Source organism: Jaculus jaculus, chromosome 8 (genome assembly GCF_020740685.1).
Source record: "Jaculus jaculus isolate mJacJac1 chromosome 8, mJacJac1.mat.Y.cur, whole genome shotgun sequence".
Taxonomy (NCBI): domain Eukaryota; kingdom Metazoa; phylum Chordata; class Mammalia; order Rodentia; family Dipodidae; genus Jaculus; species Jaculus jaculus.
The window spans coordinates 71,364,237-71,391,855 of NC_059109.1; the positions used below are offsets into that span (position 1 = coordinate 71,364,237).

A 27,619-nucleotide genomic window follows, 5' to 3' on the forward strand; every position below is an offset into this window, starting at 1 on the left:
GAAATTAACACCGGCCTGCGCTGGTGTGTGGCGGGCTGCGCGTTGCTGGAGCCCAGAGGTTCAGGCCGGCTGGGAGGCGGCTGCCGGAGGCGACCCCCGGCCCGATGTCATTGATCAGAATGAATCGTTTTGGTCCCTGAGGAAATGGAAGAAAAGCACTGAAAGTAAAAAGAAGACTTCAGTGAAACAAGAATGGGATAATACTGTAAATGATCTAACAGGTCACAGGGCAACTCCTGAAGACCTGACTCGAGGGGATGCTCCATGATGGCATGAACAGAGGGTGACATCACCTCCTCACCAACATCAGATGGACAACAGCAACCAGAGAGTGTGCCTCTGGCAAGAGGAAGCCCATCCTCCAAGAGACTTCAATTCCCAAAATGCCATCAGCTGGGGACCTAGTATTCAGAACACATAAGTTTATGGGGGACACCTGAATCAAACCACCACCAGGGGTATAACCCAGTGTATGATTAATTCTTGGTAGTGATACTGTTATCGTGAAATGGGTGTGTCTTTGCCAAAAATGACTTTAATGGGTTTTGTGCCTTTTCCATTGTGTTCTATCAGTGTGTTTATGTTTGTGTAAAAATGTCAATGGTGACCCAATAATTGATTTTTTTAAAAAATTTTATTTATTTATTTGAGAGCGACAGACACAGAGAGAAGGACAGATAGAGGGAGAGAGAGAGAATGGGCGCGCCAGGGCTTCCAGCCTCTGCAAACAAACTCCAGACACGTGCGCCCCCTTGTGCATCTGGGTAACGTGGGACCTGGGGAACCGAGCCTCGAACCGGGGTCCTTAGGCTTCACAGGCAAGCGCTTAACCGCTATGCCATCTCTCCAGCCCCAGTAATTGATTTTTATCAGTCATTATGTATCATTCACTACATCAGTCTTAACCTGTGATTTAGAAAACACTCATTCATTTGGTAGTTTGTACAAAGGAAGTTGAAATTAATACTACTTTCTATGTGTCTTTTAGCTGGATGTACGCATTCTAGACACTTTTAGTTCACTTTTGTAAATGAAAACGTGTTATGGTGGCCTAGAAAGAAATAAAAACCGGTGAACTAAAAAAAAAAAAGGGCTGCAAGGAAAGGCTAAGAAAAACTCCAAAATTTTATAGAATGGTGACATTTGAGGAATAAAACATATTTCAGTAGCTTAGATATTTCATGGTTTAAAAACATACTACTAATCCCTTGGGGTTCCAGTTAACTCTACAAATAAACATGGTGCAATAATATCTAGTGGAATTATGCATGATTGCATAATTTTGTCCTGATTGTAGAATGTGGAGGACTGAAAGAAAAATTAAAATGGCAAAAATAATAATTGGCTGTGCTCATTAGCCTCTTGCTAGGCTTTATAATAATATTTTCCATTAATTTTACAATTTGTTTCTCACCATATCACAAAAGGTTAATATTATTATTGATTTTAACTTAATATTTTTTTATTTGCAAGTATGTGTTTGCATGTGTATGGGCATGTCAGGGTCTCTTGCTGCAGCACAGGAATTCCAGATGCATGCATCTGCCACTTTACATGTGTGCTGAGGAATCAAACTGAGTCAGCAGGCTTAGAAAGCTAGTGCCTTTTTCTTTTTCTTTTCTATTTCTTTCTTTTTGTTTGGCTTTTGAAGTAGAGTCTCATTGTGGCCTAGGCTGATGTGAAACTCGCTCTGTAGTCCAGGCTTGCTTTGAACTCACAAGATCCTCTTATTTCAGTCCACCATGTTCTGGGATTAAAGGTGTCTGCCACAATCAGCAAACTTTCTGTGCTCTGAGTCTACCAAATTGTTAGGAATTAGGGCTTTCAGGGCACCAAACCTTCACCCAAAGATTATACATTACAATTACCTTACAAGACAACTCCAATTTTGTACAGATTTATCTTTCATTTTTTATACACTGACCACAAAGGCCTGGACAACAATCACCCCATCAAATCTGCCCCAACTTATTGTATGGGCTGTACCACCTCTTTCCAGCAAAGAGAAAGGCTTTTGCTTCCAAAGGAATCCATGCTGGCAAACTGTTTACTTTTGGAGAAATGGGCAAATGGGAGTTGGGAACACGGAAGAGTAAGTAGATAGTAAAGTTAGGAGAAAGAGGAGGCTATAGAATTGAAGAAATTTAAATTTCAGCTTGCCATTCTTTCCAACTGTCCTGTTCACAGTCTTTACCATCCTTTCTCCTGTTCCCTGCTTTCTTTTTAGGTGCTTTCAAGGTAATGATGGTTCTACAGAAGACCCAGTCCTTGCTTCTGGTCTTGCTGCTGACAATGCTGGGCCTCGGGCTGGTACAACCCTCCTATGGCCAGGATCCCAACCATCCCTGTGACAACAGGTGGGCACTGAGAAGACAGGTACTGCACCTTGCTGATGTGGAGCCAGGGGATGACTACTTATCAGTATAAAACCTTTAACACTTTTATACATGATATTGGGAATATTCTTAATATCTGCACCAATGTCCAGTGCAATAATGGCTGGATGCATTGTCATGAGGTTATGGCCAATATCTCAGGATGCAGGTTGACAAGAAGTTCCTCAACTGTAGATATGAGGTATGGGTAGTGGGCTGCAAGGCCACTGAGAAATCTTGCTGGAACTGAGCTGATAACCTCCTCCACGTGGACCAGATGACAGAAAGCTGGAAGAAGGCATTCTGCATGCAGTTCAATTGGAGAAAGAGAAATCACCAGTGAAGATATTCATCAGTGGATACTGCAAGCCTTATAATTGGCCAGCCAGGCCAAATGAACTGCAATAGTGGCATGTCTGTTATGGGGGAAACCACCTGCCCTCTAATTGGACTGGAGGCCCACTCCATGGGAAGAGAATACATCCCTGATACTGAAAACTTAAAACAGGGGTAGTCATGAGCCCTAGGGGTGTAATGTCTGCTGTTGTCTGGCCAAATGTATATACTATGCTTATCAAACTGCCCAGTAAGCACTTCTGTTAATGTTCACACCCTTATATTAATGCTACTCTCACTTTTGGTTGAGAATCTTCTCTTTTCACATGGCAGTGATCTTGGGACGACTCAGGAGGTATCATGATGATGGAAAGAAATGACCGCAGTGCTCAGTACTGCAATATCTGTATCATACCTTCCAAGGTTCAGGGTCCTATGTGGAAAAGGCGGCAGAAAGAATGTAAGAGCCAAAGGAAGGGCAGGACTCCATACAACATGCTCCCTCCAGATACAAAATGGCCTGGATATCCATGGCCTCACAGTGCCTGACACTACCTACACAAGACCATCATAAGAGGAGGAAAAGATTAAGACACCAAAAGTAAAAGAGAGACTGATTGAGATGGGGAGGGGATAGGATGGAGTGGAGTTTCAAAGGAGTAAGTGGGGGGAGGAAGGGTATCACTGTGGTGTATTTTTTATAATCATGGAAATTGTTAATAAAAAATTTAAAAAAAGAAAAATACAAAAAAAAAAATAAGTCAGCCATTGGGGAAGCATTAAAGTTTCGAAACAACACACTAACCAGGGACAGTTTTGTGTCATTTATCACTGCTTTTGTGTCTGTGACTGATGAGATTTTAAAAAATGATATAGTTATTTACTTTTCCATCCCCCAATTTTTATCATCCTAGTCAGTCAAGATATTAAAGAATGTATTAAATAACAAAAAATCTTTTACTCCTCCTGAAATAAAGATTTTTCATGTTTTTCTAATTAGGACAAAAAACTTATCTGCAAATATCTACTATTATGGTGTTCTTTTTATTCTGTCCATTTTCAGGTTTCCTTTAGTCTATAAGCATACAGGTCCCTTAGTATTCCATACATTCTGATCAAAGACAAACACCCAACAGATTCATGACCACAACCCAGAAAATCTGTCTTATTCACTGCACAGGAAATGATTCCTGTCACAGACAAGACTTGTAACATGGACTGAGCATGCATTAGCTCTTCACCTGGGCCTGCACGTGCCCAGTGGGGAACTGCAAGCAAGTAAACAGCTTGGCAGCTCTGTCTTCATAGTGATTTCTCCTTACTGAGTCCTGCTCTCTTGTAGTAGCCTTGGATTCTAAGAACACCTCTGACATTGTGGGTTGATGGGGATGGTTCACAGCGTGGGAGGGAAACATGAAAATCAAGGGTTCCTAAAGATCAGCCAGGTGCGCCCCTGGGTCCTCCTAAGGCTTAGGAGCAGCTCCAGGCTGGTCGTCACCAGGGCGGTGTCCTCAGGCCCTTGCTCATCTGGGCGGGGCTTGCTGTGGCCAGGGTTCTGAGGTGATTCAGGGGGCGGGCGTCTTCCGGGAAATGGGACGTGGTTCCCGCCCTAGGGGCTAGAAAGTCTGCCCCTCTGTCCCCCAGTATCCTGTGCAGACTGACGGACGAGGCGTGCACTCCTCCAGCATCCACAAGACTCTGAAGATCTCTGCGTCTCCCACCAGCTCCGCGTCATCCTCCCAGGAAGAAGCAGGTGAGCAACAGAACCTGCGTCGCCACCGTCCAGCTCCGGCCCCCAGTTCGCAGTCTGGAGGGTCCGCAGCCGCCCCTGCTGCTCCTCCACAGCCTGGTCTGGGGCGCTGTGGCCAGGCAGGTCGCTGCCTCGCGGGGCAGTGGCAGGGCCTGGGAAAGGTGCCTGATGGACCTGCCCGGGTCGCTGAGGAGTGGCAGCAGGGTGGAAGATCAGTTAAAAAAAAAAAAAAACTTCTTGACAACTTCCATAGGTATAGAAAATAAACCATGACAATTCCCTCCCATTTTTCTCCTGCTAAATCCACCCTCCATTGAATCTCTTCTTTCCAATTAGTCTTTCTACTATTCTGGTGCATTCATGCCCCCGCCCCTTCTCTTATAAAGGTCTGTGAAGGTAGTGTCAATGTGAAGTAATGAATATGAAGGCCATTTTGTGTCTTAAATGCAACATATTAAGCAGTCCTCCACTTTCTTTGGCTCTTAACATTTTTTCTTTCAGCCACTTCTTCTGCAGAACTCCTTTCCTTGAAGGAGTTATCAATCCTGAGTCCGCACCCCGATTTTTTACTTTCTGCTGGTAGGTAAGAGTGAAGAGTGAACACGCTCTGTCCAGGCTCACAGGGGTCTGCAGAGTCCGCAGAGCAAGGGACGCCCAGAAGACCTGCATTGGCTGGAAGCGAAGGATACTTTATTGGCTAACTGAGGGAGCAGGGGGTGGGGGTGGAGGGGTGTCATCAGAGTTTTGAAGCAGTTTTTACATACATAACCAACATTTAAGGACTGGTGTTTGCCTTTTCTACTTTCTCTGTCTCCTCATCCTCATCTTCATCCTCAGCCTCAGCCTCAGCCTTGTCAATCTCTTGGAGGCACTGCCAGAAGCCTCTGCTCTAAGCTTTCTTACTGGAACTTGGAATTTGGTTCTCTTGCTCTGAGAAAGCATGTTACAGTGTGTGTGTGTGTGTGTGTGTGTGTGTGTGTGTGTGTGTGTATAAAACAGCATCTTCCAAGAAGAACATTAGAAACCATTTCAGTACCGTTCCTGCAGTTGGACATCTCCAGTAGGTCAAGATCTTCCCTCTGTGAGGAATCTACACAACTTCCCAGGAGCAGTCTCAGCTATCCAAAGAGCTGCTTTGCCACGATAATTTTTTTAAATTTAATTTATTAGTTTTCTTTTCAGCAAATTCAGGCAGTTTGGTACCATTGTTTAGGCTCATCTATGATCTACCCCCTCCCATTGGACCCTCCTTGTTGATGTCAATGGGTCGTGCATTGTTTAGTTAGCCCACATTGGTATGATAAATGTCTCTGCATATCATGACCCAACATGTGACTCTGACATTCTTTCCGCTCCCTCTTCCGCAAAATTTCTCTGAGCCATGTTTTGCCACGATAATTTTTACAGACACTTTAGTTCCAGCAACTCTTTTACACATAAAAAGGGATGTAAAATGTTTGGAGGAATCATGTTCTTTGGACAATCAGTTTCTCTCTAGTCTTCACTCTCTTCACTATGAAATGAGGGTGGCAGATGGTCTCAGCACTTCCCATTCTCATTTTAAGTACATGGAGAGGTGTGGTGTTAGTATCATGACTATTCTTTAAAGAAGGTACTCAGGTCCTGGAGGGAAGGCTTGGTGGTTAAAGCATTTGCCTGCAAAGCCAAAGGACCCTGGTATGATTCCCCAGGACCCATGTTAGCCAGATGCACAAAGGGGCTCACGCCTCTGGAGTTCATTTGCAGTGGCTGGAGGCCTTGATGAGCCCATTTTCTCTCTCCCCCCCTTTCTCTGTCAAACCAATAAATAATTTTTTTTTTAAAAAAAAGAAGTACTCAGGTAATGTGCAGTTGAATTCTAGCTTGGTGGGGTAGGTGGGGTACACCAGTCTAGGAAAAGAGGGATGGCTTTGGCCACAGATGTCAGGATGTTAGCAGGAGGAGGACATCAGATCAAGAGCTTTTTAGCTTGTTGGGGTACAGCTGTGCTTGAGATTCACTTTTGTTCTAGTCCTTTCCCTTTTTCCTATAACACCTGAGAGTTTGTGGAAGGATTGCTGGAAGTAGTGACTTAATGTATAGATTACAACATGGACAAATGCAGGCTGGTGAAAGTACGCTTTTTAAAATTTAATCTGTATTTGAGCCAAAAGGAAGCTCTATAAACAGTCTTCCTCAGAAGAATACTGGGGAAGGGGAAATATGCAGAAATTTTGAAAGTTAATGTTCAACTTTTGCCTTTGCTTTGAGATATAACTATGTCTTCAGGACTTTGTTCCTCCCCCAACCCAAAAATAATGTCTGGTCCTCAAAACATAGCCTTTTTCCTCCTGTGAGAGTTTCTTTAATTAGCCATTACTTTTGTTAGCGAACAAAGGTTATGCTTATGACACAAAATGTTAGATTTATAAGGTAATTTGAGAGATGATGCTATACTTTCTATCACCCAAACATACATACTCTGATTAAGTAGGAAGAAAGTACACCAAAAGTAGAATCCTTGGAAGGAGAATTTCATGTTTCCTATGTTTTTCTTAAGTTTTATTTTTAGGTTCTTTATTAGTTATGTACACAGTGTGTACACGGTCATATTGGTGCTAGTGTTAGCCTCCTTCCTGTCCTCCCACTCCTCACGCGGAATACGGGTCGTGCACTGTGGGAGTAGCCATCAGTTATGGGTAAGAGGCAATTTCTTTGTGCATAATGACCCAACCTGTGGCTCTAACAATCTTTCCGTCCCCTGTTCGGCAAATTTCCCTGAGTTATGTTGGGTTCATTTTAGGTCTGCTTCAGTGATGTGTGCCTCTGTGTCTCTGGATACCTGGTTTGGTAGGAGTTGAGTGTTCTCTGTGTCTATCTCCTTTACACTTGTGCTGGTATCAGGTTCACCAAGAAAACATCACTCTTTCTCATTTCCCCAATTACTCTTGGTTTCAGCTGGGGCCCTAGTGAGGTGCTATGGGCTGATTCTCTGTTCTGATCTGCATCCATCTGAAAAAGAGAAGCAAATTCTCCAATGGAGAGTGAAGTCAGCACCAGATAAATGGGATAGCCATTATTATTTTAGAGAGAATTTAATAGGTGTATGCCCTCTTGTAGCCCACAATTGGTGGGAGCTTGATAATGGAGAGTGGGCTCATTTTTTGGATATGGTCATGACTTGTTTCCCAGATCCAGCAATGGGTTCCATTCCACTGAGCGGATCAGTTAGCCAAATAAAGAGCAGTTGGTTATCCACCTTGGCTGTGTGCCATTATTGCACTTGTGTGAGCATCGCATAAGGTTATTTGCTGCTGCATAGTTTAGACCATGAGTTGCTTGGACAGATGTTGGTCATTTTCTCTCAGCCACTCATGTAGCACCTTCTGGCACTAGACAAGCTAACTGTCTGTGGACTGACTCTCTTTCAGATTCCAGGCAGGTTGCTTCATGTTCCATACCAATAGCATATGGTGTCTTCAGCAGTAGGGTCTTACCACTAACCTTTGGTGGGTCATCAGACAGAAATCTGTCTTCTTTTGGGAAACCTTGTAGGTCTCTTTGATCAATAGCTCATTGTGGATGTTAGCCACATGTTGGTACAGGGAGTTATAGGCCAGCACCAAGGAAAAGAAGGAAGAAAAAGATAGGTAATATAAAAGAGAATAGAGATAAATGAGAGAAGAGGGAGAGAGAGAGAGAGAGAAATAGGAGATTATGGTTAGTCTTCATCATACCCTCTCCAGGCCCTGTGATTCAGATGTTCCCTCTAAGGCTCTGATGAAGGTTCAACCATTTAGTGTGTCTTTTAGGATGTCGAATTTTATGCTACCATTGCCACTTAGGTCCAGTTTTGTGTCCCCCTCCCTCGCCCTTACCCTCCCCTCCCACCCCAACCTCCCTATTGTCTGGTCCTTGAGATGTTTATTAGGTATGTCAGCATCTTGGGCAGGTTCAGGTAAGAAGCCACAGATGAGTGAGACCATGTGCTGATTATGTTTCTGTGATTGGGTGAGTTCACTGACAATGATCTGTTCCAGGTTTGACCATTTTTCTCCAAATTACATTGTGTCATATTTCCTTACTGCTGTGCATGTTTCCTATATTATGGACACTATAGACTTAGGAGAGAAACATAGAGAAACAGAATTCAAGGAAAGGGAAATGACTTTAAAGTCATTAAAATTTTTTAAAAGATAGTGTTGTTTTTAGGCAAGCCCAACAGAGACTACCTTTATTTTTTAATGCAAGAGAGAAAGAAAGCCGGGCATGGTAGCGCACACTTTTAATCCCAGCACTTGGGAGGCAGAGGTAGGAGGATTGCTGTGAGTTCGAGGCCACCCTAAGACTCCGTAGTTAGTTCCAGGAGAGTGAGACCCTACCTCAAAAAACCAAAAAAAAAAAAAAAAAAAAGAGAGAGAGAGAGAAAGAAAAAGAGAGAATGAATTGGTGCCCTAGGACCTCTAGCCACTGTGTCCCCTTGTGTGCATGTGCGAGTTTGCACACTTGCATCACTGTGAGTCTGGCTTACATGAGGCCTGGAGGCTGAACAGGCAACACAGGCAAGTGACTTAAGCACTAAACCATCTCTCCAGCCCTCAAAGACAATATTTTTTATTTTTTGAGGCAAACCCAATAGACTGACCTTTTTTATTTTTTTATTTTTTTTTTTTTTTATAAGAGAGAGAGAGAGAATGAGCAAGGGAGAGAATTGGTGTGCCAGGGCCTCCAGCCACTGAAATTGAACTCCAGATGCATGTGCCACCACCTTGTGAGCATGTGAAACCTGGTACACTTGTGTCACTTTGTGCATCTGGCTTACATGGGACCTGCAGAGCTGAACCTGGCCCCTTAGCCTCTGCAGGCAAGTGCCTTAACCTCTAAGCCTTCCAGCACAAGACAGTATTTTTCAAATTGGTAATTACTTCATATACATTAAAATTACTCTAAAAGCTGGAAGTGGTGGCTCACATCTTTAATTCCAGCACTTGGGAGGGAGGCAGAGGTAGGTGGATCGCTGTGAGTTCAAGGCCACCCTGAGACTGTATAGTGAGTTCCAGGTCAGCGTGGACTAGAGTAAGACTGTACCTCAAAAAAAAAAAAAAAAAAAATATATATATATATATATATATATATATATATATGTGTGTGTGTGTGTGTGTGTGTGTATATACACTTTTCAGAGCTAGTGATATGGCTCAGTGATAGAATGCTTACTTAGTATGTATTAGGCTTTGATTCTGACCCTCAGAACTTCAAAATATTTGTAATGTTATTTGAAAATAAACTATAGTTCCTTTTGTAAGTACTGTGAGTAAGCACCTAGATGCATCTTGATGAAACACAAAACAAACTATTGTTCGTTTCAACGTAATCTCCTGATGCCAAGTTTTAAAAAATATTGGTTTTTAGCCCTGTCAGCTAAATGAGTAGGTAGTGAATTCTCTCAGTTGTCAGGTGAAGGCTGCGAGGCAGATGTGGGTCCTGGCTACACTCAAAGCCCAGGGCTGCTCCCACCACCACTGCATAACTCTGAGAGCAGAGGCTGTTGTTTGGACAAGGTGGTGCTTGGGGCCTCTGGGGTGTACACATGTACGTGTGTGTTGTGTGTTATGAGGGCTGTCTCTGCTTTGGGCTTGAGTATCAGAGAAGGGCCACACTGATAAGTCATCTTTGGCTTTGGCAGTTGGCTGCTGCTTCCACTGGGGATAGCTGAGGCAATCAGGGTGTTGCAATGAGCCTGGCCTCTCTCTTTCCTAACACATGAGTGGTAGGAAACATTTTGTAATTGAGAACTTTACTGTATGAATATACAGTAATTTTATTGTGCTCCCATCCTTTTGTCCATTTTCCCCCTCTCCCTTACCCTGATCCTCTGAGGGCCCTTCTTTTTCAAGGTTGTTTTTTCTTTGTTTTGTTGTCTCTTTCCTTCTGTCCTCCTCAGTCCTCCATATCAAAATGTTGAGGGGGTCATAACTATGCTGTTCTTGTGAGGGTATCTGTAACCACTGTGGGATCATGAATGCACCAGTCTGTTCCTGTTGGCAGGACAGAGGATAAATAACTTTTAGAACAAAATAATTGAGATTTGGTTTAATAAGTGATATATGGTGCTGGGGAAATGGATCAGTGGGTAAAATACAAAGTGCTTTGATGAGGACTGGAATTTAGACCCCCAACACCTGTAGAAATGACGTGGCAGACTTAATTCCAGGAGGCAGACATTTCCAGGGGATACATAGGGTTTACTGGTTAGCTAGACTAGCCAAATCAGTAAGATCTGGGTTCATCTAAGAGACCCTGTCTCAATAAATAAAGTGAAAGATAAATACCTGATGTTAATCTCTGGCTTCCACATGCCCACTTTGTATATGATCATATATACACATATGCACACATACCATATACACATGCAAAAAGTGATATGTGATTAATATAAACTAGGTACCACTTGTGCATGGTATGATCTCTTGTACACCAGTAGAGGCCCATGCACTGTTAATTCCCTGTGCTTTAAACTTTGGCAACTTGGTGTATGGGAGTACAAGCCAGAGAATACTGGTCAGAGGTAAACCCTTTCTCTTCCAGAGACTCCAGTACCCTGAGGCACCAGTGCATAGTAATTTTATCCTTTTCTAGGGCCCTCATTGTACCCACTAACTGTTCTTAGAAAAGGTTATGATGCATATACCTCAGAATGTACAAGTTATTGCCAATCATTTAATGATGTTACCTTCCAGGAGCTATTTACACTGAAGACAGGAACAATATTTCAAAAGTGAGAGCAAATTATTGGAATCTGGGAAAAAGCACAAATTCCTGGGAACCTTGTAAGTTTCTTGCTTTGCCTGGGAATCAGGTCTGCCTTGCTTGAAACTGCTGCCAAACTGCATCTGTGAATCTTTAACACAAGCCACAAGCATTTGAATAGCTGGAAGTTCTAAAGAGAGATCATTTGTGGAGTCCAAAGAAGCAATGAAGAATAATAAAAGAATTGTGTGTGCGCGTGTGTGTGTGTGTGTGTGTGTGTGTGTGTAACTAAAAGCATATCTGTGTCCCTTGCCACTGCAAAGGGAATGCCAGACAGTTGCACCACTTTTTGCATCTGGCTTTATCTGAGTGACTGGGGAATTCGACATGGGCCATCAGGCTTTGCAAGCAAGTGCTTATAACTATGAAGCCATCTTCCCAGCCCTTCTATTTTTGATACTGAATGTATAGAGGAAAATAAAACAATTACTCTTTTATTTATCTAATACAGAGACAATAGGATCAGCTAGCTGTCAAAAAAGGATGGTTATAACAGCCCAGCACCAACCTAAAGTGAAACCCAATACATCCCTTTCATGTTGTGAGAACTCTACGTCAGCATGCACACTTCTCTGAGCATTCCTATAGCTTCCTGAAGGTCTGCCTTTTAACTTATTGTGAGGCTATCTGTTTCCTCCTCTCCTATTCCAGCTCCCCATGGGAGGTCTATCCTGACATATAGTGGACAAGCCCTGTTGAGACACTCTGAAGATGCCAACATGCTGTGTTCTCTTCCTTCCCCATAGAACAAATGCTGTCAACTATGTTCTACTTTGTGTGTCCAGACCTGCTTAATAATATTGGCAACTGAATCATCTTCCCTCCATTACCTTTGTACTTTCCTTCTGCTCCCAATCATGTTCTTCTACTATAATGGATTCCCTCCCAGGACCATCTGCAATTCACTTCCTTCAACCACTCACCAGCTTTTCAGGGTTTTCATTTACAGATAGGTACTTTGCCTCTGTTGCTCCCATACTCCTCCACTGTCAGCATTTCGGTGGTTTTTTAAAGAAAAGAAATATAGCATTAATGATACACAGTTGTCTACATAGAATAATATAGCAAAATCCATAAACTGACAACTTGTGGTGGTTTGAATCAGATGTCCCCCATATACTCATGTGTTCTGAATGTTTGGCCCCAGCTGATGGAAACTTGGAAGGTAAAAACTTGCTGGATGAGATGTGTCACTGGGGTTGGACCTTGAGGCTTACTAGTCCCTAGTTTTCCAGTCTTAGTTCGGCTCATTCTCTTGCTATCTTCTATCTGCTGCAGCACAAGTAATGTCCAGCCTCTGTTGTACCATCTTTTCCATACCACAGTGAAGTTTCCCCTCAAGATTATAAGCTAGAATAAATTATTTCTTACCACCAGCTGCTTGTGGTCAGGTATTTTGCCATAGCAATGAGAAAGAACTTGCAACACAACTAAAATATTGTAGTGTGTCCCTAGATACAAGATAAATAAATGCTCAACAAAAGTTACTATGAACTTATTTACCACCTTGCTTGGGAGTTTTACAGTGGTTTTTATTCAGGCTGTTAGTGCAATGTTCTTTCCATAGGATCCAAAAAGCTGAGTTAAAAGTGTCTGGGATGCTCCATCCATGCAACTCCATGGTCTTTGCAAGAAATATATTTACTTATTTATTTTTAAGGTGGGAGGAAGGGAGAGAGAGGAGGAGGGAGGGATCAAGGAAGGGAGAGAGAAAGAGAGAGACAGAGAGAGAAAGGAAGGAAGGAAGGAAGAGACAGAGAGAGAAAGGAAGAAAACAGGCATGCCAGTGCCTTCTGCCACTGCAAACCAACTCCACATGTAAATGTCACTTCATGCATCTGGTTCTGTGTGGGTACTAGGGAATCAAACTCAGGCCATCAGACTTTGCCTTTGATCACTGAGCCATCTTCCCTCCATTACCTTTGTACTTTCCTTCTGCTCCCAATCATGTTCTTCTACTATAATGGATTCTCTCCCAAGACCATCTGCAAATTCACTTCCTTCAATCCACTCACCAGCTTTTCAAACACACCTGGATGTATCTGAAATCCAGTCAGTGGCTTGGGAGCCCTGATCCATGCTTGTGTCATTAGGTGTATGTACTGGGCACAGTGAGTCCACCAATACAGAAGTTCATTTGGCAAATGGATGGGCTAGGAAGTTTAGTCAGACCTCAGACAGGATGTGGCCAAGCTGAGTCTGGAAAGACAAGAATTTCTCCTTCAAGTTGAAGGGCTTGATGTCTGATGCATGGTTCATGTGTTATGTGATCTCAGTGTTTCCTCATACACAAAGCAGATGCACACAATACTTATTTCACACAGTTCTGGGGATGGTTAGATGTAGTCACATGTATGAGAGCTTCTCAAAAGGAAAGCTATACTGATGACTGTAGCTGTGATGATGACTTCAAGTGCAGTTGTTTCAGTGGCAGTGGCCTGTCCTTCATTGTCACCTTCTCACGTGTGAGCAGATTGAGCACTTGGAGACAACAAAGGACTGAAGATTGTGAAATGAACAGCACTTTTCAGATCTGTCACCCATGGAGTAAGTGACAGGATCTGGAAACACTGTTGCTCAATATGTGATGCTATAGGACATACAAAATGATCCCTGTGACTTTAGCTCACTGAGTATATGCAGTCAGTGAGTCTACTTGTGAGTCATTATAACAGCAACGAAACATGATGATGAAGATGATCACATTTTTAATTGTACTTCAAGGAACAGAAGATTGGGTGTTCAGAGTTAGTCTCCTGTGCACAGTGAAGGGGCAAAGGAAGGGGAAGCCCAGGGAATGTAGCAGGGATATTACTATGGCTAGCTGACACACATACCCTTCTCTAGAAATGTTCTCATTCTGAGCTATCTGTGGAACAACCTGCTTAATGTCCTCTCATGAAGCCAAATTACGTGAATAGATTGAAAGAATGGTGAAGAAGCATCCTACTGGAAGACATATCTCGCTTTGCCACCTTTTTCCAAGGTACTTCTTGAGTTGGCCTTAAGATCAGAGATAACATTTTCTGAATCCCATCTATTGTGTGAGAACCCTGAAATCTCAGCCCTATTATGAACAAGGGTAAGAATCATGGACATCAGGAAGAGTTATCTTAGGGACAAAAGGTAATTCTTACCAAATTTTATCTCCTTAACATCAGGAAGGGTTAGCTTAGGGACAAAAGGTAGTTCTTACCAAATTTTATCTCCCTAACACATTTGTAATATATACAGATGGGTTAATATTTGACCTAGTCATACCCAGGTGAAGGTGAATGATTCTTCTTGTCTTCATATGAGCATTATATATGTATAACAATAGCCATACAGAGCCTCCAGGTTCTCATAGCTGAAATCTATGACATGGAGAAATAGCTAGACCATCTCTTGTTGAAGGATATTGGTAAGATTCCTCCTCCTGGGTAATCTACTCTTATATTTATTCTTATCTATATGACTTCTGACCACTCATCTATTTCAGTGAAACACCTTACTACCATTTAAGTCCCCTGGTCAAATCTCATGCACTAAAAGGAAAATCAGACACTAATATTTAAAATGAGAACTGGTCTCTTTTGGGATAGCCTGTACATGCATAATAAAGATCAATTAATGGGATCAGGAGGAAGAAGCTGGAGGTAGAGTTGTGATCAAATCTACAAAGGTCTAGGAGGCCATTTGCTAAAAGTACTAATGAACTGGTTTTATAAACACATGTGGTTTGATGTGGAAAAAAAATAAGTATGCTTTTAGCACTGTCTCCTAAATTCACTAACAGCTTTTTTTTTTTTAAAGAATAAATTGGGTTGTCTTTAAAACAAAGTGGCACAAATCCAAGATCTAAAGAAGGTCCAGTGACAGTTGAGGGAAGGAAGAAGTGAAGGAGATGAAGGAAGCATAGCATTGGAGTTATGATATCTCTTTGGAAACTATGTTGCTCTAGACAATATACAGTGGTGAGACTTCATGAAAACACTATTTCCCATAGTTATACAAACTTTAAAGCTCACTTCCTGGTCTATGAAGTTTAATGCATCTCAGATACAAAACACTGCCACTTGGGTGAAGAAAATATTCATTTTTTTGCCAAGGCTAAGGGATTAGTTTTAAAGAGAATAAGAGCTGGAGTGATGGTTCAGTGATTAAAGACTTTGCTTGCAAAGTTTAATGGTCTGGGTTCAACTCCCTAGTAGGCAAAGCCAGATACACAAAATAGCATATATGTCTGGAATTCCTTCATGGTGTCAGGAGGTCCTGTTGTGCTCACACCTACTCTCTCTTTGTTCGCCTCTGTGCTCCCCTCTCAAATAGATAAATGAAAGTATTTTTTAAAGGGAGCATAAAATGATCCAAAAATAGGAGTATCCTACTGATTGACCATTATATGTTGGGGTAAATTAGTAAGGTTTAGTACACTGGATCTAGGCAGATCCACATCTGCCACAAATCATCTGGTCTCACTTCATCTCTCACAGTTCCACTTCACCTGCCTTTGGGGAAGTTTAGAGCTAAATATATGAGTGAAGAAGTTCTAAGTGAGAGAGCAGGTACTAGATACTGGGGATCATGGTGTGCCAGCTGGGACGTGGTTTCTGAATATTTTAGGCAAGATTATAATAAGCCTGAGCAAATATAAAAGAGTTACCCCTTCACTTGATTAGACTGAGGCCTGGGGGTTTTACAAGTCCGAAGGACAGTGGGTTTTTAGGAGATAATCTCTTTGTGTAGTGTTAGTCTAATGATTTGTGAAGTTAGTTTACACATCTCGAATTTCAGTGAGATTGGACCACAGACCACCCTGTCATCTATGTCTTCCATTTGTCAATGTCCTTTGTACTGTTAACCGAACTTATGCAACTTTACCTCTGTAATTGCAATGTCACTGGAGTTCTGCGGTTGAAACTGGTAATGGCTGTGGTGTGCTTTACTAGAAACAAAGGTTTACAGAGTTTTAAAGCTAGCAGCTATCTTGTTTTATGAATTAAAAAAAAACCTTTGGCCTGAGAGGAAAGGGAATTCATCATTAGAACCATATGGAGAGTCTAGTATGAAGCGAGCACTGTGGTTTAAGATGAATCACACAAGCCCTGATCTGCCATAGATGATTCTCCAGCAGAAAACTCCAGCAGGTTAACAGTCTTTTGTTTTCCCAAGATCAGGTGAGTAATGGTTGCTTGTAACACAAAGATATTAAGATCATACTTTCAGGGATCATGTCTATAGTTTGTAAATCTAGGCTATAAACCTTGACATCAGTAAATATTTTGTGATCTCCTTATGTTCAGATCCTCAACTTCATGGCATTCACCATTGGTATTTGCATGTAATGATATCTTTGGTCTTTAAATCTAAGTTTATATAGTCTAAGCAGTAACTTCCTCAGAGCCTGTCACCTCCTAACAAGAACCAACTTCCTTTCTACTCAAAGGAAGATATTGGTACCACTCCTGTCCACTGCTGCTGCAGAGTGACTGTTCTGCATACCACTTCTTACTCCACATCCTAATTTTATTTAAGAAACAGTAGGGTTATTGGTGTTCACTGTGGAGGAATTAGGGCTTCTGTGTCTGGAGAGAGTGACACCTCAGGGTGTTTTTACCCACCCTGTGGCTCTTACAGTCTTCCCATCATCCCCTCTTCCACAACAGTCACTGAGCCTTGGCAGGTGTGTTATCAGTTAGTGTTGACTTTTCTGTAGCTCTGTATTTCTGTTGATATGTTTCAGTTCACTACAGCGTTTGTCAATATTTTCCTGCATGTGGATGTTAGTCTAGCACTGGGAGCAATAGTCATGCCACTACTTCCTCCACAATTTCTTCTGGACTCTGAGAGATGTAATGGAGGTGACATATCTTGGTGTGAGCATTAGGCTGTTTTTTCTTGTGTTGATGGATCTTCAATCTCCCCAGTATTCTCTGCCATCTCCAAACAAGTGTGGGTGAAAACATCTTTGATTAAAGGGGTATGCTTAAGAGCTTGAGAGACATTTTGATGAGGGTACATACTCCACAAGTATAGGGAACACTGGGGTATTGTGAACTCTCTGGGAACTGTGATTTTCCTGACTATGGGGTGTTGGCTTGGTTCTCAGTACGAGTTATGAGTTCTCTCCCACTGGCTACCCACAAAGGGTATGTGCCACTATTTACAAGTGTGGAGTTCTTGTTAGGCTAGTGCATTTCATGGCTTGCAGTGTCTCCTGCTTATTCATGCTATTGGTGACCACTACCTCTCAGTAGCTCCTTTAGCACTTTCCAGCACATTAGTGTTTGCCAGACAAGCACTGGCTTTTCTCTCAGTTCTCATGTTGTCTCTTGGTGTTGTGAGATGGCAGTTTATGGTGTCTTCAGTAATAGGGTTTTTCTTACTTTTTAGCTCTGTCTGGTAACCAAGTGCTTGGGATAGGCCTGCAATATTTTTAGGGGGAATCACACAGATCACTATGGCCAACTGCTTGCTGTGAGGGTGATCCCAGATCTGGTCCTGGGATTCACAAGCCAAAGCCCATGGTTTAAGGATTAGGCTTCCTCCACCTTCTACTGGGCATTACAGTCTGGTATGTCTACTGCCCTTAATTGGGGGTTCTATCCCATACACTGATTTCCATGAGGAAGGTTTCTATTATGCTAACTGCTATAGTCTTTTGTTTTGTGTCGTTCTCCTCCCTCCTTTTCCCTGGACCACCCCTTTCTACCACAATACTCTTTCCCTCTACTGGTTTGTCTGGTAACTCCTCCTCTCTTTCCTCCCTGGTTCCTCTTTTTCATATTCTTTCACAGTATGTCAAATTTGTGTATGGTTATCATGAATGGACAGGATTATCAATGTCAAGTGCTGATTAGAAAGAGCTCATTTTGTCCACTCAGTCCCATGTCTTCCTATGTACCCAGTAGAACTTTGAATTCCCTTGACACTCTGGACTCACAGTCACTCTACTTGGCTATGGACTATAGGGTGAGTGTTAGTACCCATGACATTCTTAAGGGCACACAAAGTTGTGGTGAAAATGCTCATTGATCATACATAAGAGAAGCACAAAATAAGATTAATAGTTAAAGAATGTCTATGGAAATGTACCACTAAGTTTAGGATTCATCAAAATTATGTGACTTTCAATATAATTTTAGATTGACAGTGAGTTTTTTCTTCCATTATAATAATATGTCAATAGGAATGGTGACTATCAAGAAACAAATCACAAACCAATGATTGCAGTTACCCTCATGTTGCTGGTACAAAACATTGGACAAGAAGCAACTTATGAGAAGAAAGCATTTATGTCAGGCTCACAGACTCCAGGGGAAGCTTTGTCATGGCTGTAGAAACTGACTTTCTTCTTCATACATCCTCAGCAGAGCACAGAGACAACAGCCACCACCAGCAAGTGAGATCTGACTCTGAACACATCATAGAGCTAGACTCAAGATCTGCCCCCAGTGACACATCTCCTCCAGCAGAGCTCCAGCTGCTGGAGACTAAATAGGAGGCTTAATCAAAAATACCTGAGGTTATGTGGCTATTTACATTCGAACCATCATGCCAGTCATAAATGAATTATTTATAGAAAATGAATTTAAAAACTAGAAATTCTGAAAGTGTGTCAAGTCAAGCACAGTGAAGTAGGTCTGTGATTCTAGTGCTCAGGAGGCTGAAGCTGGAGACTTTGAGTCCATCCTGGCTACAGAGCAAGATCCTGTAGAGAGACAGAAAGAGAAAGAGAGAGAGGGAGAGAGAGACTGGAGAGATGAAAGCAGTTAAAGCATTTGCCTGCACAGCCAAGGGACCCAGGTTTGATTCCTGAGGGCTCACGTAAGCCCGATGCACAAGGGTCACATGCATCTGGAGTTCATTTGCAGTGGTTACAAGTCCTGGAGTGCCCATTCTCTCTCTGTCTGTTTCTCTTCTTTCTATCTCTCTCCCTGTACTTGCAAATACATAAATGAACATTTTTTTTTTTTTTTAGAAAGCCAGGTATGGGGCATATACCTTTAATCTCAGCACTTTGGAGGCAGAGGTAGGAGGATCTCTGTGAGTTTGAAGCTCCCTGAGACTACATAGTGAATTCCAGGTCAGCCTGGGATACAGTGAGACCCTACATGAAGAAATACCCCCACCCCAGTTTTTATTGTTGGATATAGTGGTATTCATAGGTATCTGATATATAATGCTGTACAGATCTATTGTAGTTTTTTAAGGCTTAGAATGTTCTTGAAACTTTTCTCCAAATAACCTAGGATATAATCAGAAACAATTGCTGCAAACACCAAATGCTTTTTAAATTTTCTAAGAAGTAAAACCTTAAATTTCCTAATAAGATCATGTTCCTGTGAGAAGTACCATGTTTATTCTATAGGTGTATGGTTTTTATCAAGTCCCACTGGAGGGTGTGTGTGGGGGGGTGCAATTTGAGGCTGACAGCTCTAGAGAAATGATGGTAGGAATACTTCCTTTCTTTTTCGTTTCAGAGAGATCTTAAATAATGATAAGCCAGGTATGGAGGCTTTTGATTTTTTTTTTTGTCTATTTGATTTTGTTCTTCAAGGTAGGGTCTCACTCTAGCCCAGGCTGATCTGGAATTCACTATGGAGTCTCAGTGTGGCCTCAAACTCATGGCAATCCTCCTACCTCTGCCTTCTGAGTGCTGGGACTAAAGGTGTGCCACCACACCTGGCAGCTTTTGCTTTTAATACCTGCATTTAGGAAGCTGAGATAGACTGATTGCTGTGAGCTTAAGTCCACCCATGGCTACAGGGCAAATCCCAGGTCAACCTGGGCTAGAAATAAAAAAACAATATACAAACCATTAACGCATCTGGATTTGTGGCACACACATTTAATAGTGTTACTTAGGTGAGTGAAAAGGACCTCCAGTTATGCCAGCCTAGGTAGCATGATAGAAGTAGTGTGTAAAAAGTCAACCTAAGCTACATAGAGACCCTGTCTCAGAAGAAGAATGTATAAATTAAATATTTTCTCTTAAAAATGGGCTGGAGAGATGGCTAAGCAGCTAAGGCACTTTCCAGAAAAGCCAATGAACCCAGGTTTGATTCCTCAGGACCATCATAAAGCCAGATGCACAAGATGGTAGTGGTGCATATGTCTGGAATTCATTTGCAGTGGCTAGAGGCCCTGTCATGTCCATTCTTTTTCCCTCTTAGTTTTTCTCTCTCAAATAAATAAACAAATAAGATTTAAAAAATCAAGGGGATGGAACAACAAGATGGTGATGGAGAGATAAGGAAAGAAAGAGTAATAGAGAAGAGAGAAGGGAACAGAAGGGAGAAAGAGAAGGCACAGAAGAAAGGAGGGTAGGCGAAAAGAAGAAAAAGTTCTTAGTATTTGTTCTTTTTCCCACATCATAACATCATTTGACTGTTTTGTAACAGATTAGGTACATAGTCAAGAAAAACTAGCATATTCTCTAGAATCTTCCAAGCTATTCACAAGTTGAGGTACTCCTAAAAATAAGCTCAAGTTACTTTTTCTGCTCTAGGCCCATTGCAAGAAAAGCATGTCTTCTTCCCTCTTCTTTCTATGCACTGTATAGTAAATCTGCGCTTGGCAGGAATTCAACATGGGAAAGTAGACATGCCTCCCTTCATCTCATGGTTGCACTACTTTGAACTGCTTTCCTCTCAGGTACATGACAATTAACCTGGGTGCCTAGAATCCCATCTATGTAGTCCTCAGGGTGGCCTCGAACTCATGGTGATCCTCTTACCTCTGCCTCCTGAGTACTGGAATTAAAGACATGCACCACCTGCCTTGATTAGTCTCATCTAAAATAATCCTGTGATTGACCTCTCCCTGTGTTCAGGGTTCCCTGAAGTCATTCTTCATAGCCCTATCCTATATTACTATCTCATCTCGGAAAATTGGAATTCCCATCCTTTTCCCATTTTTTGTCTATTTATTTTTTCCTTGAGACAGTGTTTCTATGTTGCCCAGAATCATATGGATGGAACTTCTGAGTTCAAACAATCCTCCTGTTTCAGCCTTACAAGTAGCTGAGACAGGCACACAATACCTGGCCTTGGCATATCTTAATGGTCTTTGTTTTAGGATCTAGCCCAGTTCCTGAACCCAATAGGGCTTATGTAATGTTTGTTGTTAAGTTAATTAGTAAATGAATTAAATAGGGTGAATGTATATTTGCATACTATAATTGATAGGCAAATATTTAGTGATTATAAATGATAACAGAAAATGGCTGGATCTAGAAGATGTGTTTGAAAACTATTAATAGATTTTTTCCAAAGGAATGACCATAGTCAGAGATGTGAGGTTATTGAAAAAGGCCAAAACAAAAATAAAATTAGATGACTAAAGATAAATGATGAATGATGCCCTATCGGAGGCAAATCCCATGTCCTTTTAGCCTAATATTGAATGTGCACTTTTCCTCCACCAGTCTCCTTTTCCCCTTGGCCTCTAGTAGAAGAGATGATGGTATGATGCTGTCAACCTTGATTTTGGGACCCCACCAACCCTGGTTTTGTCTGACTTCAGGTACAAACACTTTCTGATGCAAGCAAAGGACTGGAATAACACACACTGTGAAAGCACGATAGAGAATCAAGGCCTGACTTCACCCTGAAAAGACACAATGCCTTTATTTATGGCAACAAGGGCAGCACGAAGGCCATCTGTACAAGCAGGGATGGAAATCCTCACAGACAAACTTCAGAACAAGCAGCCGCCTTTCTAGTCACCACTTGCAAACATAGGAGGGCCACGCCCCTAGAATATTGTGCCATACTGTGGCAGGTTTCAGATACGCTGTTACTTCCTATGACAATAACTTACCTGTCCCCACTGATGATTTCTTTTTTCATCCATAACCAGCAGCACTGGTCTGTCTTTCTTTATGTTTCCGCTTCACATCTAGAACACTGAGGACCTCTCATTCCTTGCCAGGGATCCAGAAAGTGAGCTTCCTGGAACATGTTTTAAAGCATGTGTTTAATGAATACAAGTGTCTCTAAAACCAGGAAGAATTTTTTCTTCTTATTGGCTCTTAGCATATTCTCTCCCCATTTTCATTGCTTAGCTTCTCAGTGAGCAGATGTGATGAAACAGAAACACCTCAATTCTTTGTAGAATATTTGAATATTTTTCTCAGGCTCTTCACTGAGTAGTACGTCCCTGAGGTGAGACAGTCCCTCCACATTGTTTCTTGTGGTGAGGAAAGTCAGACTTGAACAATGCATTACATTGATCATTTACTAACTTGGTTACAAAGAATAAGAATAAGTTAATTAAAACCATGCACAATGAGGGAAACCCCATGGCACACTGTTCTGCTGAGTGAAAGCCTAAGTACTAAGTTCACCTTCAGAAGCTGTGTCTGTTGGTCTCAGAGAAAGAAGGACATCAAGCATGGGCCTCTCTGTCCCATTCCTCTCAGAACCACTTCCCTTCCTGTCTACCTAACACAGACAGCATCGTGTATCTGTAGCTGCAGGCACAGGAGCAGGACATGGAGCTTTAGGTCTGTGAAAAGGAAAACTGTAGTAGTGACTAGAGGGGAAATCAATACTTATGCTTGATACTAGTCACTACCACTAATCAAGGGACAGGTTTTATGTTGAATGGAGAACGGGAGCTACATAGTCCATTTCAGTCCCCAGTGGGATCTGCGTCAGGAAGCTCTGTCTCTGAAAAGAAACAGAGGGTATTATATTAAAGCAGGAGTTCAGCAGGGTCAGCACATGAGGGGATGGGTCAGTTTGACTTTCAAAAAAATTGCCCTTGCTGGTTTGGTACATTTTTGTTTTAGTCAATCAACCTGCAAGACTCAAGTGGAGACAAAGTTCATGTCAATCTCATGCCTGACCACCAGATGGCTGCATCTGGATATTTGCTCCTGAAAGTCATTACTGCAGGAAAGCAATGTTTAATTTACTGTTTTGCATTTTGAATGGTTATTTCTATTATTAGAAACTTTATGGTATGAACATATTGCTTATTGGTTATATTCCCATCAGATTATACTCTTACATCCCCTCTCTACCATTCCCATTCTACTGAGTGCCCTCCTTAGTGGGCTTGTTGCCTTTCATTGTGGGGTCATGAATGCATCAGTCATATTCAGTGGTGGTGGGGGGAAGACAATGTCTTGGGCTACATCTTCCTACCCTGTGTGTCTTACAATCTCTCTGTCCCCTACTGTCCAATCTTCCCTGAGCCTTGGCAGGCATGTTCTAAATCTCCTTTAGTGTTAAGTGTTTTGCATTCTCTGAATTTGTTTGATGAGTACTGAGTCTCCTTATGAATGCCACCATCATCCTGGAGAAGGTTACCAGTGAGCGAAGCACTTGAGTATGAATCACCAGTTTCTCTGTAGTATCTCTCAGGCCATGGGAAATGTGACAGAAATGGCTTGTCTTGTGCTTGGCAGTTGGCTATTTTTGTTGTTGCTGCTGTTGTATTGATGGGTCTTGGTTCTCTTGGTATTTGCTGTCATCTTTAAAAACACAAATTATTCAACTACTAGTGAGAGTAGCATGGATCAAAGGAGGCAAGACATGTGTTTTCAAAGACTTTTTAATGGGCATACCTTTCTTCTTAGCCCAAACAGGGTGACCTTCCTATCTATAGGGTTCTGACTTGGTTCTTGGTGCTACATGTGAATTCTCACCCAGTGAGCAGGCCTCATATCTAACTGGAGAACAGTTGTTTACCCCGTAGCCTGTGTGCTATTATTGTATAGATGTGAACATCTTGCTTGGCTGGTTGATATTGTAGCTTATAGAATCCCCTGTTTGTTCACACTGTTGGTGATCATTATCCCTCAGAAGCTCCCATAGCACTTTTCAGCATTATGAGGACTAGCCACAAGGGAGCTGGCTTCCTTTTAAGTTCCAGCATATCGCATTACCCTGTGCTCATAGCTTGTGGTGTCTTCAGCAGTAGGGTCGCATCATTTAGCTCTAGTGGGTAATCAAGTGCTTTGACAATAGCCTGCATCATTTTGGGGACCTCTTGGGCCTCCCTGATAATTAGCTTCCTGTGGGGTAATCCAGTTCTGGCACTGGGGCTTACCAGCCAGAGCCTATGATTTTTAAATTAAATTAAATTAAATTTTGCTTTATTTATTTAAGAGATAGATAGAAAGAGGGAGATGTATGTGTGTGTGAGAGAGAGAGTGGGCATGCCAGGCCCTTCAGCCATTGTAAACAAACTCCAAATGCATGTGCCACATTGTGCATCTAGCTTATGTGGGTACTGGGGAATCAAACCTGGGTCTTTTGATTTCATAGGCAAATGCCTTAGCCACTAAGCCATCTTTCCAGACCAGAGCCTATGGTTTTAACATTAAGTTTTCTGTACCCCCTACAGGGCACTTCTGTTTGGACAATTGTTCCCCCCCTTTATTAAGAGTTATATCTTTTTATTTTTGTTTGTTTTTCAAGGTAGGATCTTGATCTAGCCCAGGTTTTCCTTAAATTTACTATATTATCTCAGGTGGCCTTGAACTCACAGCAATCCTGCTACCCCTGCTTCCCGAGTGCTGGATTATGTTGGGCCTGAGAGTTATGTCTTTCAATTAGCTAATCAGGAGGAAGGTTTTTATGGTGCTGATTCATGTTGTCATTAGTTTTATATAATTTCACTTAGGTCTTATCCCCCAGTACTTCCACCTCCTGTGTTCTGTCCTCCGCTTGCCCGTCAAGTGTCTCCTCCCATCATCCCTCCCTGTGTTCACTCTCCTCTAGCCTCATTCCAGTTCCTTGCCAGGACTACTGATGCTTCTACAACTTTAAAGCAAATCAAGCTGTTCCATGTTAGGAGCCACAGATGAGAGAGAACATGAGGCATTTGTATTTTTGTTCCTGTGGAACCTTGCTTAGTATTACTTTTTTCCAAGTCCATCCATTTTCCTGAAAATTTCATTATTTCAAAAAGAAAATTCTTTTGTGTATATGTGCCATGTCTTCATTATCCATTCATCAGCTGATTGGCCTGTTTCCAATTCCTAACTATTGTGAATAGAGTAACAAAAAACATGACTGACCAACAATGTCTAATACAGAGTAGTATCTTTAGCATATATGCCTAGGAGTTTGTTTTTTAAATTAATTAATTTATTTTAATATTTATTTTTATTTACTTATTTGAGAAAGGGAGGGAGAGGGAGAGAGAGAGAGAATGGGCATGCTAGGGTTTCCAGCCACTGCAAATGAACTTCAGATGCATGTGCCACCTTGTGCATCTGGCTTACACGGGTCCTGGGGAGTCAAACCGCGGTCCTTTGGCTTTGCAGGTAGTTGCCTGAACTGCTAAGCCATCTCTCCAGCCATGTTTTTTTTTTTTTTAACAAGAAAAGTAAATAAGATTTTCAGAAAAATTTGATTTTACTGAAGAAATAGGAAAATCATATGAGAGAAGAGGCTAAACTGAAATGTATTCTCTTTTACCTATATCCCTCATTTCCTAGATGCAGGATATTAAACTCAGTGCATAAACTTTCCTCTTCTTTTCTAAAGATATATTTTTTACTTGTGGGGAAAGAGAGAGAGAGAATGAATATGAGTGTATGGGCATGCTCTTGCCATTATAAAGCAACTCCAGATGCATGCATCACTTTGTGCATCTGGGTTTACTTGGGTTCTGGGGAATCAAACCCAGGCCATCTGGCTTTGCAAGGAAGTGCCTTTAACTGCTGAGCCATCCATCTTTCCAGACTCCTCCCCCTACTTTTTTTTGTTTAAGGAGTATCTCATTGTAGCCCAGGCTGACCTGGACCTTACTCTGTAGTCCAGGCTGGCTTCAAACTTACAGATCCTCTTACCACAACCATGATTCTCTCCAGTGCCAGTTCTGGGATTAAAGGTGAGTGTGCCTACAACTGGAAAACTTCCTATGATCTGAATTTATCCAAACTGCTGAAAATTAGTTTATCAGACATCAAATACTTTCCCACTGACCATACAAACTGATTACCTTCTGAAAAAACTGAAGCATCTGTATTTTTCCTATTTTATCCTCTAACCATTCAGGCCTGGCAACCACCCCATCAATTCTGCCTTGCTGTACCCCCTGCTTTCCAGCAAAGAGAAAGGCTTTTGTTTCAAAGAAGTTCATGTCACTTCTGGAGACATGAGAAAGGGGTAGTTGGGAGCATGGACTAATGGGTATATAGTAAATATTGGGGTAAAGAGGAGACAACAGAGTTGAGGAAATTTAAATTTCAGCTTGCCATTGTCAACAGTTCTGTCCCAGTCATAATTTTTACCATCCTTTTTCCTGTTCCCTGCCTTCTTTTTAGGCACTTTCAAGGTAATGATGGTTCTGCAGAAGATACACTCCTTGATTCTGGTCTCGTTGCTGACCATGCTGGGGCTAGGGCTGGTACAACTCTCCTATGGCCAGAATGCCATGTACCAACGTTTCCTGAGACAACATGTGGACCCTTCGAACAGAGGTGGCACTAATAGCTACTGCGACTCAACGATGCGGAGCCGGGGGATGACTACTTCTACATGTAAAAATGTCAACACCTTCATCCATGAAAGCATCCAGAAGATTAAAAATATATGCAACACACCCAAAGTCCGATGCAAGAATGGCAGGATGAATTGTCATAGGGGTCAAGCAAGGGTCACAGACTGCAACAAGACAGGAGGTTCCCCACCCAACTGTAGATATCGGGCAAGGGGCAGCACTAGGCGAATTGTCATTGCCTGTAGTGGTAACCCGAAGGTGCCAGTGCACTTTGACAAATAAACGCTGTACTGCTGGGGTTATGGCCAGTGATTCACTGAGAATAGCAATGAGTGATTGATATATTTGAATGATCTCAGGCTTTGTCTCCTCTACTCATTTCTTATACCCACACACACCCAGTATAACCCAGTCTTGTAATCATCCCAGAGAAATGCAGACATCAACTGCAATGAGTCTGGTTTTCTTTCAGTAAGCTTCTCCTAATGCTGGTCAGCTGAGCTTTCTCAGATCCTGTGCTCTGGGATGTATTCATTACATGTACTTAGAGTGTTTAAAATGATATAAGAATTTTTTTTTTCTTCCCAAAAGTTTGAATCACTCTAGTAAATCAAGATATTAAAATGCATTAAATAATAAAGATTCATTTATTTTCCCCAATACAAAGTGTTTTCATTTTTTTTCTACTAATGTCAAAGGACTTATCTGTAAGTAGATTTTGTCGTGGGGTGATTTCTCTTTCTTGTGTTTTCTTGCAGATTTTCTTCAGTCTATAAGCATGCAGGTCCTTTAGTGTCCTATAATTTTGATCAAATTCAAACACCCATCAGACTCATTACTACATTGCAGAAAATCTGTTTTATTTACTCCACAGAAAATGATTCCTCTTACACAATGACTTGTTACAAGAACCAATGCTGCA

General features: G+C 41.8%; 1 protein-coding gene across 6 annotated transcripts in view; it reads left to right on the forward strand.

Annotated features, from left to right (window-relative positions):
- The window catches only part of LOC101597588 (ribonuclease 4-like), an 85,812-nt gene extending 58,691 nt beyond the window's left edge, over positions 1–27,121 (forward strand). For 5 of the 6 annotated variants that reach the window (XM_004673006.2, XM_045156730.1, XM_045156729.1 and 2 more), the window contains 3 exons: positions 2,228–2,357; positions 4,356–4,464; positions 26,522–27,121. In XM_004673006.2, the coding sequence (XP_004673063.1) occupies positions 26,536–26,979 (444 nt within the window). In that variant the 5' untranslated portion in view covers positions 2,228–2,357; positions 4,356–4,464; positions 26,522–26,535 and the 3' untranslated portion in view covers positions 26,980–27,121. Of the gene's footprint in view, positions 1–179; positions 459–2,227; positions 2,358–4,355; positions 4,465–26,521 lie in introns of those variants that run through there. The other variant, XM_045156732.1, reaches the window with a different exon arrangement.
- Positions 27,122–27,619: the final 498 nt, after the last annotated feature.